Below are 17,780 nucleotides of genomic sequence, written 5' to 3'. Positions count from 1 at the left end.
AGCTAGCGTTAAAAACAACAACACACACATACAACAGAACGACTTTTCATCGGTGAAAGCTATGCGAATTGTGCGCGCCATTTTCAAATCTGTTCTATACAAATTTCAATTATAGAAACAAATATATCTGATATCGCATGAAACATTGCATGCATTTTTATATTAATTGTATTTATGTAAGAGAAAATATAGATAATAAAGAAAATATGATGAAAAATTCCGGATATAATTTTTTTATTCCTGTTTATAGAATTTAAACGAGATTTTTTTAATTCTCCCAAAGTTCCTCGACGGAAATCGTTTGGCACGTCATAAAGTAGAAAACATTCTCAGTTAAATTCGAAAGGCTTTAGCCGAACGGCGTACCACCGGTCGTTTCTTCGCTGTCGGTCGGGGCAACTTTCTAGTTTAGCTGACGTGTATAGTGAGTTCGTTCGTCGTCGTGTATGAGCTCATGCGTATGTGTGCGTGTGTGTAGTCATGTGCGCGCGAGCTCATTCGACGCAGGAGCGCGTCGGCCTTCGTCGAAGTGTTGAACATGTATACGTGAGAGAGTTCTTCGTCGAGCCAGGCTCTCTTTCTTTCTTTCTTTCTTTCTTTCTCTCTTTCTTTCTTTCTTTCTTTCTTTCTTTCTTTCTCTTCCTCTCTTTCTCTTTCTTTCTTTCTCTTTTTCTCTCATTCCTATCTCTGTGTCGTTTGCGCTCGCGCGTGCACGAGCGTGGAGGAAAACTGGTTCCTGGAGAATAGAGCAACCACGCGTTACCAGCGCGAGAGAAACGAGAAACGAAACGAAAATCTCTCGACACCCTCGCAGGCCAATAGTTTGTCTTAGCATTTAGTCGTCGTCATAGTTATTGCTGTCATTGTTCACTACGTCGATGATCCTTTTTATATGATACAGTAAAATATATTATTGGAGGTGGCATGTATACTAAATCTACATATAGGTACATTTTATAGGCTAGCAAGGACAAACGGCAAGGTGTCTCTAGTCGTCGTTGTCGTTTGTCGTCGACGTCCACGCTGATAAGCGTCCCGTTTTCAGAGCTTCGATCGAACACATGCTGCTATGTTATCGATCTCAATTCTATGAAAGCATTTCTCCTTCTTCATCGCTTCAGGGAGGATTTCAATCGTGTAAAAGACAGAAAGAGAGACGTATTCGAAAATATACTTAAGACGTGTGTGTTAGCTAACACATATCTCTATATTTATTTTTTTTATTTAGTATATTCGATAGATACCCTCTAAGAGGTATAAGCAGAAGGTCATCTTAGCGATTCGCAAATAATCGACTTAAAAAAGAGGCGCGTTGCGTGTCTCTAAGAAGAGATAACCCTTGCTGCCTTACCGACCGAGCGCTCGTTGTACGTCCTCGTCTCGTCCTCGACGTCGACGTCGACGTCGCTTCGCATGTAATCTTTCTCGTAATTCTCCTAGCGCTCCTTTTTTACTCTCCTCCTTTGGCAGCGCTGCTGCTGCTGCTGCTGTACTGCTATATACTTCCCACCCAACTATTCCCAACCCCCTACTCTACAGCCCCACGCTCTTTCTTTCGCTCGACGACCTCTCACACGCGCGACGTACACCCACACAAGGACGACCATCCGCCTTCTCCACTACCCCTCCTCCAGCTGCCATCCTTATCCGACCGGAGGGTAGTTTTACCCTCGCAAGGGGGCAACGGGTTGATTGCACCGAAGGCCTCGCGTTTGGTAATCGACTCTCTCCACCTCCTCAACCTCCTCCACCTCTACCACTCTACTCCTCTCCTCTCTTCTCATCTCTTCTCATCTCTTCACCCTACGTCGTTCCATTTTACTCTCTCATGTTCCAACGTTGGTATATCGCTCGATCTTTCTCTACCAGCATTCCCCTTTTTCCGCACACTTCCCTCGATCCACCCCCTCTCTCATGATAAAGAGTATAGGAAAGGAGGAGAAGGAGGTAGAAGCAATGGTGGTGGCAGTGATAGCGGCGGTGGTGGTGGTGGTAGTGATAGAGGAGAAGAGAAAGAGAGGAACAGTGTTGCCATGGCAACGCCCCATGCACAAGTAATGCGCCGCTCTTTGTCCGACACGTTCTACATCCTTCTCACGCTACCCCCACTCCCTTATCAGCGTTTTACAGTACCCCCACTTTAGGGCAAGTATCGCGCTTCTGCGTACAGGGCCGTTCACACACTACCGCCGTCTATCGACGATACCGCGAGGAGCCAGCCTTTCCACGAGGACGAATAACGGACGCTCTTGAAAGGAGAATACGAGACAACCGGCCAGCCAGCCAGCCAGCCAGAAGGCTGGTAGGCAACTTGAGTAAAATCGTCGTAAGAAAGTGGAGTGTAAAATCGACGGAGGGACATAATAGAAGAGTTGCATTACTCGTATAATCGCAAAACGCGATTCTTTTCCCTCCCTCGATCACTCCAGCAGGCTATTTATTTTCAAGAAATTATTTTCTACTACAATATAGTAGCTCTTACCTATTTATTTTTTAAAATAGACGAGAATACAAAATTTCTACATCTCAGATACTTTAACAAAACATGCATCAGGGTTGGGTAAAAAACATAGAAAACATGGAGAAAAAGGGATGTTTGAATCGAGCGGTATAATTGCCGGCGTTACTACCAGCGCCGTATACTACACTACTACTACCTACTGCTACTACTACACTACTACTAGTATTACAACACTCTCCCCCACCTCATCCCTCGAGATATAGATTTTCCGTTGGAGCCAAGCCACCGTTGGGAGACGTTCGGTCGGTTATAGGGGGCTTTGAAAAACGCGTCTTCTTGAAATTACCGACTGAGATAGATGAACGGGAAGGAAAGATAGATACATATATAGAATCAAGTCGAAGGATAACAAGAAAAAGAAAGAAAGAAAGAAAGCCAAATGATACGAGGTAGGCAATAGTTTCCTATCATGAGTCCTTCTTTTTACGCAATGACGAAAGAGGAAGACTATCAATCGATCGATCTTTATCATTTTTTTTCTACCCTTTCGATTGAAAGAAAATCAAGAAGAAAACTAATAAGGGCAGGTTGTGCGTGACGAAATGTTCTCGACAAATTCACCTTCGTGTTGTTACCTTCGTTGAATGTTCAAGAATAATGCAAACGAAGGAGAGTTGGTCGATAAGGATAGGAAAAAACAAGCGAAGAGAAAAAAGAAGGAGAGAGGGATAAAGAAAGGGAGATAAAGAAATAGAGAAATGAAACGAAAAGGAAAATAAAGAAAAGTAAAAAACGAAGAAATGTAAAGAGGAAGGGGGTAAAAGGATACTAATCGCACGATGATGCCGAAGAAACGAAGGTTTCGTTGGAGTCCGTGTGAAACTGGTTTGAGAGGATGTGATGCGGGTTTCTCGCACGCATACTGCTGCCTTCGAAGAGTCCACCTTGAAAATTCCTCTGAGGAGAGCGCGCGAGCACGTTCGCCATCAAGTAGAGAGAAAGAGAGAGAGAGAGAGAGAGAGAGAGAGAGAGAAGAGAGATGAGTGAGTGTGAAAGACAGAAGCTATCTTCACACGCGCACGATCTGTTCTGTTGGTAGGAAAGAGAAGAAGAGGTAAGATCAAGGCGTCCTTGCGCCGAGATGACCCATTTCAATGAAAACGTATACACACCACACACCTATATGCGCACATACGTGAACCTTATCGAAGTACTCGATGTTTAAAAAAAAAAAAAGAATTTAAAAAGAAAGGAAAAACAAAAGGAAAGAAAGTACAGAGAAGAGAAGTGAAGTAAAGTAAAGTAAAGAAGTAAAAAAAAAAAAAAGGAAAGAAATTAAATAAAAGGCGTCGAGAGAGTGCGTGGCACGATTTATCTCTCTTTTCTCATTCTGAAATAATACATACGTTCCAAATTAGGTATACACTGTAAAACTATATATATATACATATTTATATATGTACGCGTGTGTTATGAACGAAAAAGAAAAAGAGAACCATACACATATACATATATATTTATATATTTCGGTTGGGCTAGTACGATATAACCTAGCCTAGCTAGAACATACGTAAATATATATATATATATATATATATATATATATATATATATACATATATAAATACATACATGTATGTTGATTCACATACAGGTACAGCTTTTAATATACATATATACGTTTATATATTAAATGTATATGCAATTTATATACAATGTATATATATAATATAGCGCAGAAATAGAGGTTGTGGAGAAGGGGTTAGGGGCGTGGTGGTTCGCGATAGAGTTCGTGGTAGAAGGAGCGGTGGGCAAGGGGGAATACGAGGGGGAAGAGAAGGAAGAGAGAGGGGTGGCGACCGTTCGATAGCGGACGCACGTGGCCGTACTTCTCGAAGCCGCCACCGTGGCGCCAATGTCCTATTAACCCTCGGCAAGCACCACCCACGCAGCCACCCCTTAGAGCGTCGCGCGCAGGCGTCTAACTTACTTAAAGGACACTGACTCCTACGCCGCGACGCTCCTTCTTTTTTCCCCTTTTTCCCTTCCTTTTTTCCTTTTCTCTTCTGCTCCTCTTTTTTCTTGTTTCCTTTTTTTTTTAATTTTATTTTTCTACCTCTCTCTCTTTCTTTCTCTCTCCCTCTCTCATTTTTTGTTCCTTCTATTTATTTTCTTTCTTTCCTCGATCACTGAAAATAACGTTGATCGATGCCGCCCCGTCTTCTTTCCACGTCGTCTCGCGTTCTTTTCTTTTCCTAATTTTATTCTTTTCTTTCCTCTCTTCTATTCGCGTTAGGGAAGGAAAAAAATCATGGACGAATTATTCGTAAGGATATTATTTTCGGGTTATTTTCAGGTATAAAAAATAAAAAAATAAAGAGAGAAAGAGAGAGAGAAAGAGAAATGATATTGCTGACACGATGCTGCTGCTGCTATCTTCCTCCAGAAGTTTACGAGTGGGATACTAGTATGTGTAATATATATATATATATAGAGAGAGAGAGAAAAAGAGAAAAATATAGAGGAGGACGAGGAGAGCTTACGTAACGTCGCGCGCTTCGCTAGGAAATAAAATCGAAAAAATAGTTGTTAGAAAGAGATAGATAGATAGACAGATAGATAAATAGAGAGAAAGATAGAGAAAACTAGTCGACATAACGTGGTTCACGTGATTAAACGCGCTCTTAAAGTTTGGATTTTCTTTTAAATTGAAATCTTTGATTTGAAAAGTATTTAATTTTAAGTATAATTAAGTAGTAGTAATAGTAGTAATTATTGTATAATAAACTTGATAATAGTAAGACATAAAAAACAAAAAAATGACACATATATGGATATTAAAGTTTAATCTTTGAAAAAATATCGTAAATAGATCAATTGTAGTAGATTTGTTTTAGTTATCGCAGTAGAAGTCGCAGTCCATTTCGATTTCGATTTCAATGGCGTATGTGGATGGATGAAGAAGGCGCGACGACGACGACAACGACGACGACGACGACGTCGACGTCGATGCCGAAAGAAGAGAACGAGCCGACGCCGTCGTCGACGCCGACGGCGACCAAGTGAATTGCGTAACACCGGCGACGCGGGCGTAAGCTTGCTCTGACTCTCCCGATAGGCACCCTCCCCCCCACCACCACCTAATACTCCAAAGGCTCGCGTTACGTGTGTGCGGCCTCGATACGCGATACCATTCGCATTCGCATTCGCAACTCGACTCGCACTGGTGCGCGGGCGCGCGTACCCGACCGCTATTTTCTTCCAAAGAGAAAGAGAGAGATGGACAACAACAAAATACAAATACAGATAAAGAGAAAAAGAGAGAGGGAAGAGACAAGTTAGATGGACACGAATAGAATGCGACTCCTACGTGTTCCACCTCGACCCGCGTTCATCTATTAGAAAAAGAAAGAGAGCAAGAGAAAAAGAGAGAGAAAAAAAAGAGAGACTCTGAGAACTGCTGCCACCTGAGCGTGATTCTTTAAAACCAACTAATCTTTCTTTCTCTTTTTCTTTCTTTTTCTATCTGTATATCATTATATATAAATCGTATATTTTATTAGATATTAATAATGCTGCAGATATAAATAGATTTATAGATTTGTTTACAATTCTAATTCTTCATCCCTTGTTCTCTCTCTCATCTCTCCTTTTTACCCCCTTACTCCCTCCCTCTTATAAATTCTTTTCTTAACATTTCTTCTTCTCTCCTTTTTTTTTTTTGTTATTTAAAATGTATAAGTGAAAAGACAAAAAAACTGTGGATTAACCCTTTCGCTTTAATTTTCGATTCGAAACAGATACAATAGATTAATTCTTAATCTCGAGGGAGACTCGACATAACCGAAAATAGATAGGAATGCGAATTGAACGAATACGGTTCTTCCTTCTGCAATGCAGTGGTTCCAAAGCAAAGTTTCCAAAGAGAAAGAGAGAGAGAGAGAGAGAGAACGATCAAGGTGGTGTCGCAGAAGGCGACCAACTGTCTAAGATCGAGTACACAGTGTTTCATTCGATCGAATCGAATCGCGGAATCGAACCTGTCTCTCTTTCTATCTTTCTCTCTCTAAGCGAAGTACACCCGTCAATAGAAGGACAGGGGGAGGAAGCAGGAGAATGGGGAAGCGCACCGACGACCAAGAAAGAGAGACAGAGAGAGAAACTCTGAGGCACGTGCTACCGAAAGGAGTGGTGGGAATGTAAGTTATGCGCAGCACGTGATCTTCGAAGATCCGTCCGAGCGTTTCTTCAGGGGACGTGTCTCTCTCTGTCTCTCTTTCTCTTTCATGTATATATATACTGCATACACGTATATGTATACAGTTAGAGTATATTTGCGAGTACGTCCAAGTAGACGATGCTACACGGTCCCCACGTGGGGGCAGAGAGCGCGATGCTTTTTTCCGATACCGCCGACCTACTGCGAAAGGTGGTGGAAAGTATGTATGTATGTATGTATGTATGTATGTATGTATGTGTGTGTGTGTGTTGAAAAAGAGAGATAGAGAGAAACGGAAGAAGAGGAGGAGGTGAAGGTGGAGGAGGACGAGCACGATGCACCCAGTCGCGTTACTTCCTCCACGTGTGTTTCGCACGTCGTCGCATGCCAACCCTTTACAAACATGTGTGTTTGTTTATATGTATATGTTGGAAAAGTGTTTTTTTGTTGTGTGGAATAATTAGAGACCTGTTGGATATCTAAAAGCGCTTTCGTTACTTTTGTCACAAAGATTAGAAATAATCTGGGTTCCGGTTATTTCTTTTTTTTTTACGTCAATAGTAATTGGGATAATAAATTATGTTAGGAAGGAATAAATAGATATGTAATATTTTAGCAGAGATTACCATTGTGTTGCATGGTTGAAAATAAATTGTTACTTAGATCAAACATTATTAGAAAATAAATTATATACACGATAATAAGGAAAAGAATATTAGGTCTGATAGATGAAAGATGCGATCGCATAATACGATAGTTGTTGATTTAATTGAAATGCATGAGTATAGTTCATGTCTAATGTAATCTAAAAATTATTTGCACGGTAATGAATGAATCTTTGATTTGAAATATGAATAAACGAGTGTATTTTTTTCTTCAACACGATGAAAAATTAATTTCACGCTAATGAAAGAATTTGAAATTCGATGAAATATTAAAAAGTTGATGGCTTAATAATCTTGATAGTTGATCCAATCGAAATGTACGAGTTAGAAGTTTATATGTGTGCGTGTATTTGAGTTTAACTCGTGGCAATGAAACAACACACGCAGGAGTGCTTGACTCTCGTCAATGGAGATTACTCGGTCGTTACTCGTTTATGGCTGGCACGTACCTACCTACCCATGGAAGAAAACAATGGGGGATTTTAAAGAGCGAAAAATGAGGGTACGATTTCACAGGTAGACTGAGGAGAGACGTACTAATTCGAAGAGGGTTAAGAATGAAAGAAAGAAAGAGAGGGAGAAAAAGAGAGTGGTTCAGACAGACCAAATACAACACAGAAGAACAAGAAAATAAAGGAAATAGAAAAAGGAAAAAAAAAGGAATCCACATTGACATTGCAATGTCTTTGAATATGTCAAAGCATAAGAATAAGAATAAGAAATACCAGTGGGGGGTTTACGGTTTTAAAACGCAAAGAAAGAAAACTTTAGGGTGTTGATATACACCTGCTACTGTAGTCATTCTTAGGAAGAACGTGTCAGATAACAAGTACCATAAAAAAAAAGAGTAGCCCTATAAGTAGTTCTTAACGTTATGGTACAGGTATTATTATTCTTTTTTTGTTGTACAGGATATAAACAGGGGAGAAAAGAAAAATGAAGAATAAATAAAATAATCATGAAAATAGACAACGATCAACTTACAAAATACAAAGACCCACAAATTAAACTATCCAAATAGAAGCTTAAAAGAGAACAGCGGGGTCTCTAAAAGCAGGAAGAAAAATATATTATGGTTAGGGTGAGAAAGGTTATGCGGTTTATGTGGGTATATCGATGATCAACCTTTTCATTGTGTGTGCGTTAACCTTAACCTACCGCAAAGTGTCTACCATTTCTCTCTCTTTTTCTCTCTTTCTCTCTCTATCCCTTTTAGTTTCTTAGAAAAATCCATCAGGAGTGTAGAGTGTGGAAGCCTAAGTGTTATCGATATCCTCCACCTTTCTTCTACTCCGAAAGCGTGCGTAGGCACGTGTCGCGTGCTACCTACGCTATTCCTAACGGTTACCACGGGATATCTCGTGGTCTTGCCTTTTCTTGTCTTCACGACACGACACGACACGACACGACCAAGAGACTACGCGTATGTCTTCTACAGGTACCTAACACATATGTACACGTACATACGTACCGTTATCACGACTAACGAAGTGCTTTGATTCCACTCTTAGGTTTTACGCATCAACGGAGAAGTGCCCCGCTGCTAGTGGTTCCACCGATAAATCTTATGTGCCAATTATACGTTACTTGTACACACTAATACAAAGAGAAAGATAGAGATAAAACTTATAAATCAAGATTGATAGATAGAAGCTGATCATTTTCCCTGCTTGGAGTGAAACGCAAGTCGCATCGGGTGGACAAAAATGTTCATGCAAGAGAGAAATAGAGACATAGGAATCAGTTAAAGATAAAAGTTCATCATTTTCAGTATAGTTGCAGTTAAAAGCATAATTTAAACGACAGTGAGAGAAGATAGGTTAGAAAAATGAGCGCTCATGCAAGAAGAAAAAGGGACACAGTATTAAATATTAATAGAGTATAAATCATATGCGATTAGTGTATACACTAATCGTTGAGAGAAATAGAAAGAGAAATATAGATGTTAGTCATTATCAGTGGTTACAATGGAACGCAACTTGCGGGACGAATCAACGATGGAGAAGGGAGGGATGGACGAAGGGGTTCGTGCAAGAGGACACAGACACAGGGGAAGGAGTTTAACAGAATGAGACAGAGATAGAGAGAGACAGAAGCGGCCTTTCCAACAGGCCGAGGCGCCGCCACGTGCTTTTCGCGGTGAAACTATGCGGCCGCACTACCCGCACCGAATTTATGAATGGGAGAAGCCTATTGACAGATCAGCGCATACCGTCCGATAACTCTACGGACACACATCTCCCTACCCGTTTTAAACACGGTTTCCAAATCACTTATAAAACACCGATATTATTTACACATTTTAAAATAAAGTGCTTGCTCTCCCAATTATTTTTCTATTCACGTTTGTTCAATAACCTTTTCTTATCCGTTTTTTATTTCTCGTTTATTTGTTTACGTTTGAAGAAAAACAATATTTGAAACGTTAACCTTTAAACATTCCTTTGTAATTATGTTTATCGACATGTTCAAAGCTTGCTTTTAAACGTATACATTTTTACGATTATCTCTTGAAAATGCGCCGTACGTACGATAGTAGATTTTATATTTTAAGCGTGTGCATATGCGTCATATGTGTATCAATGAGCGTACTACAAAACGATGAAGTACTTGTGTCACTCGAGAACCTATGTAAATATATAGAACTACTCGTTTATAGTAGGTTACATTTTCGAGATCTATCTCATCCAATGAGGGTACTTACTTCTCGCTTTTTTTTGGTTCTATGTATTTATCGATAATATTTTTCTTCTTTCTTAAAATTATTGAAGAGGAAACTATCTTCGATAGTTTTTCTGTTAAGTTTCATGCGAGTCAATTTTGTTAGTCATAAAAATTGCAAACATTTGTTTTAAGATTTATTTTATATGACAATTATTTTTATTACATCACGTAATGAAGTTTCTAAGAAACAAACAATAAAATGATTTATATTATAAAATAAATCATCAAATAAATTTGAAGTATTTTTTGACTTACAATTAGTTCAGTATTTATTATTAACAAAATACGTACAATTAAATGTATAGTAAATTATATTAAACTGTTAACATTTCTGAATATGTGCCGTCGGAAAGTTGAAAAATAAAACGCTTTAACGAATTACGATAGGAAAATATTTGATTTTCTAATCAATAATATCTAAATTCGTTTCTTTTATTCAAAATAAACAATTTTGAAATATCTAAAATCAAGATAATAAGAATGCAATGCATCTCGTTGAGGAAATTGTCGAATTACTAGTACTGCTAGTCTTAATACCAGTACTATTAGAAACGAACAACTTACTTCACGTCGAATTTCTACGAGTAATTCGTGAACCATCGTCGAGCAATTCCGATCAACAGAGGATGCAGTATTAGTTTGTTGGAACTTCTCTCTCTTGTGCAATGATCGAATCACTATACCCAGATAAATCCTTCGAAACTTTCATCAATTTCGTCCTGTCTTTCCCTACTATTTGATACTTTCGAAGCAAGAACATGAGTATTCTTCAAAGGAACATAATTTTGATAATCAATGAGAACCAATAGAAATAGTTACTGGTGAATAACATTTTCTTTTTTCTTTGTCTCTATTAGATAAAAAAGAATTATTTTTATTATAATAATTCATTCAAATCTGAAGAAGAATGACGACGAAAAAAAAACGTTGTCTCTGAATCGTTGAAAATAAATGAAAAAACGAAATAAGTTAGTATCGAACTTAGTTTTTTTCATGTTATGTATGTTCTGTTTCCAATAGCTAAACACGACGGAAAAAATTTAACATCTTTAGAATATTTCATCTTGACATTCTTATAACTTCATAGCAATCCTTTTAAAATATACTATTGAATATATTATTATCAGAGAAAGAAGAAATATACGAAAACAATATGAAATATATGCAAAAACTAGTCATTCGATCGAAAGTGTGAGAGAGAGTTGAAAGAACAAAACCGAGTAGCATATTAAACAAAAATGTGTATACAATTTTCTAAAAAAAAAAAAAAACATCCTTGCGAGATAAGAAGAAATAGAGAAAGATAAGGATCAAGATAAAAAGAAAGAAATAAAAAAAGAAAAATAAGAGAGAAAGAAAAAGAGACAGAGAGAGAGAGAGAGAGGATTCGAGTTGTTGTCGTCGTAGTAACCATGACTACGATGCCCCCTCGGTGGTTGGTCATAAACGTGTGCCCACCTCCTTTGGCCACCTCCACTGGTACCATATCACCTCCTCTTTACCATCAACCAACACTACACCAGCAGAACCAGCAGAACTCGAAGAGAGTCGAGCGAGCGTTTTCTTTACGGCGCCGGTGGCCAAGTAAAGAAGAAGAAGAAGAAAAAGAAGAAGATAAGAAGAATAAGAATAAGAAGAAGCAGAGAAGAAGAGGAAGAAGAAGAAGAAAAAGAAGAACAAGAAGAAGAAGAAGAAGAAGAGGAGCCAGCCTCCAGCTATCTCTCTCTCTCTTTCTCTTTCACGCGCCGCTACTTTACCCCCACCTAGCGGGCAAACGGCGACCCACGACCCAGCGTCGCTGCCATAGTCACCTCACAGCGCATTCCCCTCACCACCCCTCACAAATACATCCTTCTAGTTGAACGCGCGAGCGCAACTTACAGAGAAACCCCGCACACACATATATCTTACACACGATTTTTTTTCTCTTTTTCTCTCTCTCTTTTTGCTATTCCCCTCTCTTTTTATACGTTATCATCGGTGCCGCCGTCATCGTCGCTGTGCCGTTCTCTACCACCTCCCCCTCCCCTTACTCCACCACCTCCATCGAACTCCTCCTCTTCGTACTACACCTCTCTGATCCAACTCTCCTACCCTCCGCGCCACCACCCCCACAGCCCCAGGCCAAGGAAACGCGGGATCGCTTCGAATTCAAACTACCGAACACGAGGTTACCACGCGTCAAATCTGACACACGTACTACTCGATCTGTTTACGCGCTCTCCGTTCTTACCAATCTAATCTACCTGAATCCTTATTCCTTTATTTTACTTTTCTACTCTGTCTTTCTACGAGGATTTTTTATTCCTTCCTTTCTTTCTTTTTAGGTTTAGGAAATTGGGTTAAATAAATATTTTGTGTTTTGTATCTTTTATACGAGATATAAGAGAAAGGGTATTTTCTCAGTTATACCGAGAACCGTTAGAATCGAAATTTCGTGATCGAATATTGCGTGGTGGTTATTTTTTTTCTCAATTGAATTTACTTAAATATATTTCTTAATAAAATGCGACGATAGATTTATAATGTGAGACATTAAAATGTGGAAAACGATGGAAAAGTAAGTTGAGAAATATTGTGTAGAAATACGACGGCGAGAATATACGAAGGAAGTTCGTTTCGTCTCGCCGTCGGCCGATCGACCAGCGACGGTCGCAGTTCCTATCTCTCTCTCTCTCTCTCTCTCTCCCTCTCTTTCGCTGTTTTTTCTCCCGTTTGTCTAACGACTCGATAAATATCACAGAGAAAGAAAGAAGAATATTGTAGGAACGTAGACCATGGTTGCTGGTTACGATTGACAATGACAATGATGAGAATAAAGTGTAAGAATCCGAGGAAACCAAGCAAGCAATCATTCAATCATCCAACCAACGAACAGGATCTTGCACGACACTCACCTGACCAACGTCGCACCACATTATTATTTCGCTGGCACCGACGACAGCATCTTGATTCGCTCGTGCACCATACACAGTTAGTCTCGATGGTAGCTCGGTTCTCAAGTGAGGAAACACGTTTGGGGTGGAATCGAGATTCCACCAGGGCCGCAGCGAGCGTAGTCGCTGCCGTCCGTCCACTGATCCGGCTTCTTCTTCTTTTTTTAAAGTTATCAATCCTTACATTTATCACACGTTACAAGCACAGATGTGTCCCACTGTCTTTCTTTAAACTCACGACTATATTTGATAACTTCAATAATTTCTTTTTATTTGTCTCATCAACGTGAAAACACAATATTTGAGTTCGAAGTTCTATTTGTCTGTTGTTGTCCTAGTCGTTCGAAACTCCGTTCAAGAAGAAGAAAATGATTGGATCCACGCCCGAAAAATATATCTCTCTGTATCGTTGAAACACAGTGTATTTTAATTCACCGTTCAACCATCAATAATATTATATACGGTCCTTTAATTTCTCCTTTATTCGTCACCAACTCTCTTCGTCCTCATCTCGTAATATAATAATAATAATAATAATAATAATAATAATAATAATACATATCACACAACACGATGTCCACACCGAGTTAAACGATAAATATACGTCGCGACTCTCAGCTACACGACTGCCGAGTTGCGGCTAGCTGGCCATGCAAAGCATTACTGAGGTACTCTGGCAAAACAGTTCTCGGCCGAGTGCCGCCGCTCGGTTTTCCCCCGAGTAGGACTTCGTTCATTTCCGTAGATGCTCGGCCCACCTGCACTTCGCTACGCCGAGCAGTACCGTATCTATCCTTATACCGTACCCTGCATATATTCTTCGATCTATTTACTCTTCTCTCTACAAGTATTATACGAATCTAATATTTTTTCTTTTATTTTACCTTGTATTTCTCAAGATCCTGATCTACAAGAGAGATCACTCAACATTCTTTAATCCCAAATCTTTCTTCTCTTTTCCGACAAAACACGTAATCATTTATCATGTATTTTATTTACTTTTCTCTTATCGTCGTTAAATTTTCACCGAAGATCTCTGTCTCTTTCTCTCTCTCTTGTTATCTCTCTGTCTGTCTCTCTCTTTCTCTCTGGGAGTACTTTTTAAACGATAGGTAGACACGTGCGCGCGTACATATACAAAGTATTATCTCCTCCCGCGTGATCGATCAACGTTCTTTGTGAATGAAACGTCTACGGAAAGGGCTCCCGTTATCATCGATCGAGGTTGTAAAATTCTAATGATTGCTTCGAGACTCCGTGCCTCCGAGGATAGGAGATAACTCTCATTATATCGTCTAAAGGATGTTCCCGTTGTAAATCCTGATGCGAGTGGGACGACTTACGTGCATACAGTTTCATCAAAGGAAAAAAAAAAGAAGGAAAAAGATTCTTTTGGAATACAAAAATATCCTTTCCCTTTTGCATTGTTTTCAGCTGATCGACGGTGTTTTCCTGCTCGAGCTTTTTACTACTTCTGTTACCACCACTACTACTACTACTACTATCAACTACTACGCATTTTTTTCACAAATACGAACGCCTCGCCGATATTATCCATCGTTCGCAGGAGAGTTTTGGCTTTTAATAAATTACATATAAAACTCTATTGTATGCCGAACGACGCGGCATATTGTCCGCGTTCGAATGGGAGATTTCGTTTAAGCGGATGGCCGAGCTCTATTCACGCCTCGTAAATTAACTGTATAATTAATATTGAATATTCCCGATTGTTTATATACCTTTCAGTATTTTCTGTAAAAGGAAGTGCATTATTTAATCCCGAGCGTTCGACGTGCGAGTCTCTTGTATTTATTAAAGTCCATTATTGATTATTTCCAATATGTAAAAAGAAATAAAAGGAAAATCGAAAATAAAATAATCAAAAGAAAAAAAGAAAACAAAAAAAATCATGTTTCAACATCTGAAAGCAAAATTTTCATTTTAAATTAATAATAAAGAATTACAATTATTCTTTATTGTATCTCGCTAAGCGGTAAATAAATTTAATATACTGTACGTTAATAATCAAATTAGACGACAAGTAATATTATATTAAAAAGAAAAAAAAGAAAAAAAATTGGTACCCCCTTAAAATTGTGGTAATGTTTTTCAGAGAAAAACTAACGTGTTGGTTGATACGGTCCTGAGACGGTTGGGCGTATACGACAAAGAGCCTAAGAACGTTTGCGCTCGACTAAGACCTCGACGGGCCGCTTCGCTCCACCCCGCTACCGCTCGGCTTCGTTCGGCTGTGTTCGACTATCTCGCTCGTGTTCTCTTCTCTCTCTCTCGCTCGCTCGTTGAACGCTCTACGGAGCCTTCCAACAGCAGAGCGGTAGCTTCGCGTAGCTTCGTACGCGCGCCACTTTCTATACGACCAAGAGGATAAGAAAATTCATCGTCAACATTTTTATTCTCTGTTGGTCGAACGACGATCGTCAACGGGACGTCTCGAGCGCGATCCAAGCCTTCGTTTAAAGCTACATCGATGTAAGTTCAAAGCTTACTTCCTTGGATCAGCGATACTTTGAATTTTCCGCGACATTCCGCGTTACGTCGGGTCTCGAGGGGAGCGCGCCTCGTGCTTTGCCGTATTAATAAGTAAAACAGAGACGGAGATAGAGGTAGAAAGAGAGAGAGAGAGAAAGAGAGGTGGAAAGATTCTTGCTTGCTCTTTCATAATAAAAAAAAAAAAAAAAAAAAAAAAGAGACAAACACAGAGAGAGTATATTGATACTCGAAGAAATAAATTGTATTTTTATTTTATATTTTATTATTATTATTATTATTTTTATTATTATTACTATTATTTATTTATTTATTTAAGATGAAATAAAAGAGATTGGTTTAAAAATCCAACAAAAATTTCCCGCTCGAAAATGGCCAAGTAAAAGTAGACCGCTCGTGGAACGTTTTACGAGCGTCTTCGAAAGCCAAGAGTCCTTCTCCTCCTCCTTCTCCTCCTCTACTTCCGGCCTCGATTTCGAGACATCGAAACGACTTCTCTTCCCGTTTTCCCGCCACTAGTTGTAGGGGACCTCCAAGAGAGATCAAGCTACATAATAGCAAAAACTTGAACCACTTCGAAGTACTGATTCGAAAATATATATACGTTTGTATATACGTAGAAATACGCATGTAAATATTTATATATAATGTTATTGATATACATATTAGATTGACCGATAAGTTCTTGTGATTTTTTCTAAGTAAATAACTCGATAAAAAGTTCATGGACTTTATTGGTTAAGTAAATATTTTGTTGATGTACTGTATAATATGAGTACAATATATAGTATTCAGTATACCATATATGTACTAAATATATTATACAGTAAGTAATATACAATATCTATGGTGTATATATAATATATTATATACTGCAAATATAGTATAAAATATTTGTTATATACAATGTACAGTATAGCAGTGTATCATATATATATATATATGTGTGTGTGTGTGTGTGTGTGTGTGTGTGTGTGTGTTAATAATATAATAGTTATACACACACAGAGTCGTAAGAAGTCGGGTTATGTCGAATAAAGTTGGTGCGTCAAGTAAGTACGACATCGTCATGCATACATATATATATATATATATACACGCTAGAATAGACTTTGTTTACACGCGCAATTCACCTTCGGCTTCGGTGTCGGAAGCTCGTGGAAAGACGTGGAAATACGACAACCAAATTGACGTTCTCTGTTTCTAACGACGCGTATACAATCGTCTAACGCTTTTAAGAAAGAATAAGAAAACAGAAAGAATCTACAAGAGAAGAAAAAGAAAACGAGTAGAAGAAAGAAAGCAGCAAACGAAAACAAAATAATAATAATATAAAAAAAAGAAAAAAAATCATGATGGAAAGGTAAGGAAAGGTTAAGTAATAAAAGGGAAAATGGAAAAGGGAAAGTAGAAAAAAAAATGAGAGAAAAAGAATTTTCGATCGAGATATTCCGTCTAATTGTAAGATTCATAAATTAAAAGCACCTGTTTATATTTATGCACTCACGCGCGCATACATACTTACATGCAAAGAAGACGCAAGAAGGGAAGTTAGATGGAAAGAGAGAAGTTGAGAGGGCGTGGGGGAAGGTTATGAGGAGTGTTGTATATTTAAATCGAGACAGGTGCACGTTTCTCTAATCGACTAATTCGTCCATGCGAAGACGACCTTTTCGTGATTATTGAAAGACAGAGAGAGAGGATGAGCGGAGATAGCAAATGAGTGAACGATTAAAAAGAGATCAGAAAAGGGTAGGAGTGGGGAAAGGTTGAAGAAAGGATAACAAGATGTAAACAGGGAAAGGACGATTCCCATTTAATAGGAAGCGACCGATCGGAAGCTCGTTAAGAATTCCGATGTTTAAGGATGATAAGGATCGGTAATCAGATCTTTATTCCATTCTCGAGAATATCCTTTTCCTTAAAACGCATCCTGCTAAGAGTATTCATTTTGATTTATTGTTTTTTTATGTCTTCTGTCTTATAATTATTAATTTTTCAATCTTCGACATTTTAATCATATTTTCATAACAAGCGGTTTATGATTGTTCAATTATTCATTAACTATAATTATTGACAAGTTAATACATTAATAATTGTTTAAATATTGATATTTTGTATTATTCACTCAAGTTGATTTTTATTATTAAATATTTAGGAATATTTATTTTTTATTAATTAATATTTCTTTTTATCTGTTTAGTTTGAAATGTTTTTTTTTCTTTTTCATGATTTTCGTTTCTGTTCTTTTTGATAGATCGATAAGG

General features: G+C 38.4%; 1 protein-coding gene across 1 annotated transcript in view; it reads right to left on the bottom strand.

Annotated features, from left to right (window-relative positions):
• tara (SERTA domain-containing protein 2 taranis) overlaps window positions 1–13,683 on the bottom strand; it is a 36,065-nt gene extending 22,382 nt beyond the window's left edge. Inside the window, 1 exon segment of the mRNA XM_089170481.1 lies at window positions 12,967–13,683. Within this exon segment, the coding sequence (XP_089026607.1) occupies window positions 12,967–12,987 (21 nt within the window). The 5' untranslated portion in view covers window positions 12,988–13,683.
• Window positions 13,684–17,780: the final 4,097 nt, after the last annotated feature.

Source organism: Polistes dominula, unplaced genomic scaffold (assembly GCF_049000335.1).
Source record: "Polistes dominula isolate Pdom_NZ unplaced genomic scaffold, Pdom_raw_medaka contig_15, whole genome shotgun sequence".
Classification (NCBI taxonomy): Eukaryota; Metazoa; Arthropoda; class Insecta; order Hymenoptera; family Vespidae; genus Polistes; species Polistes dominula.
The sequence above is the reverse complement of the archived record's forward strand: the minus strand, read 5'-3'. Positions and strand labels throughout refer to the sequence as shown.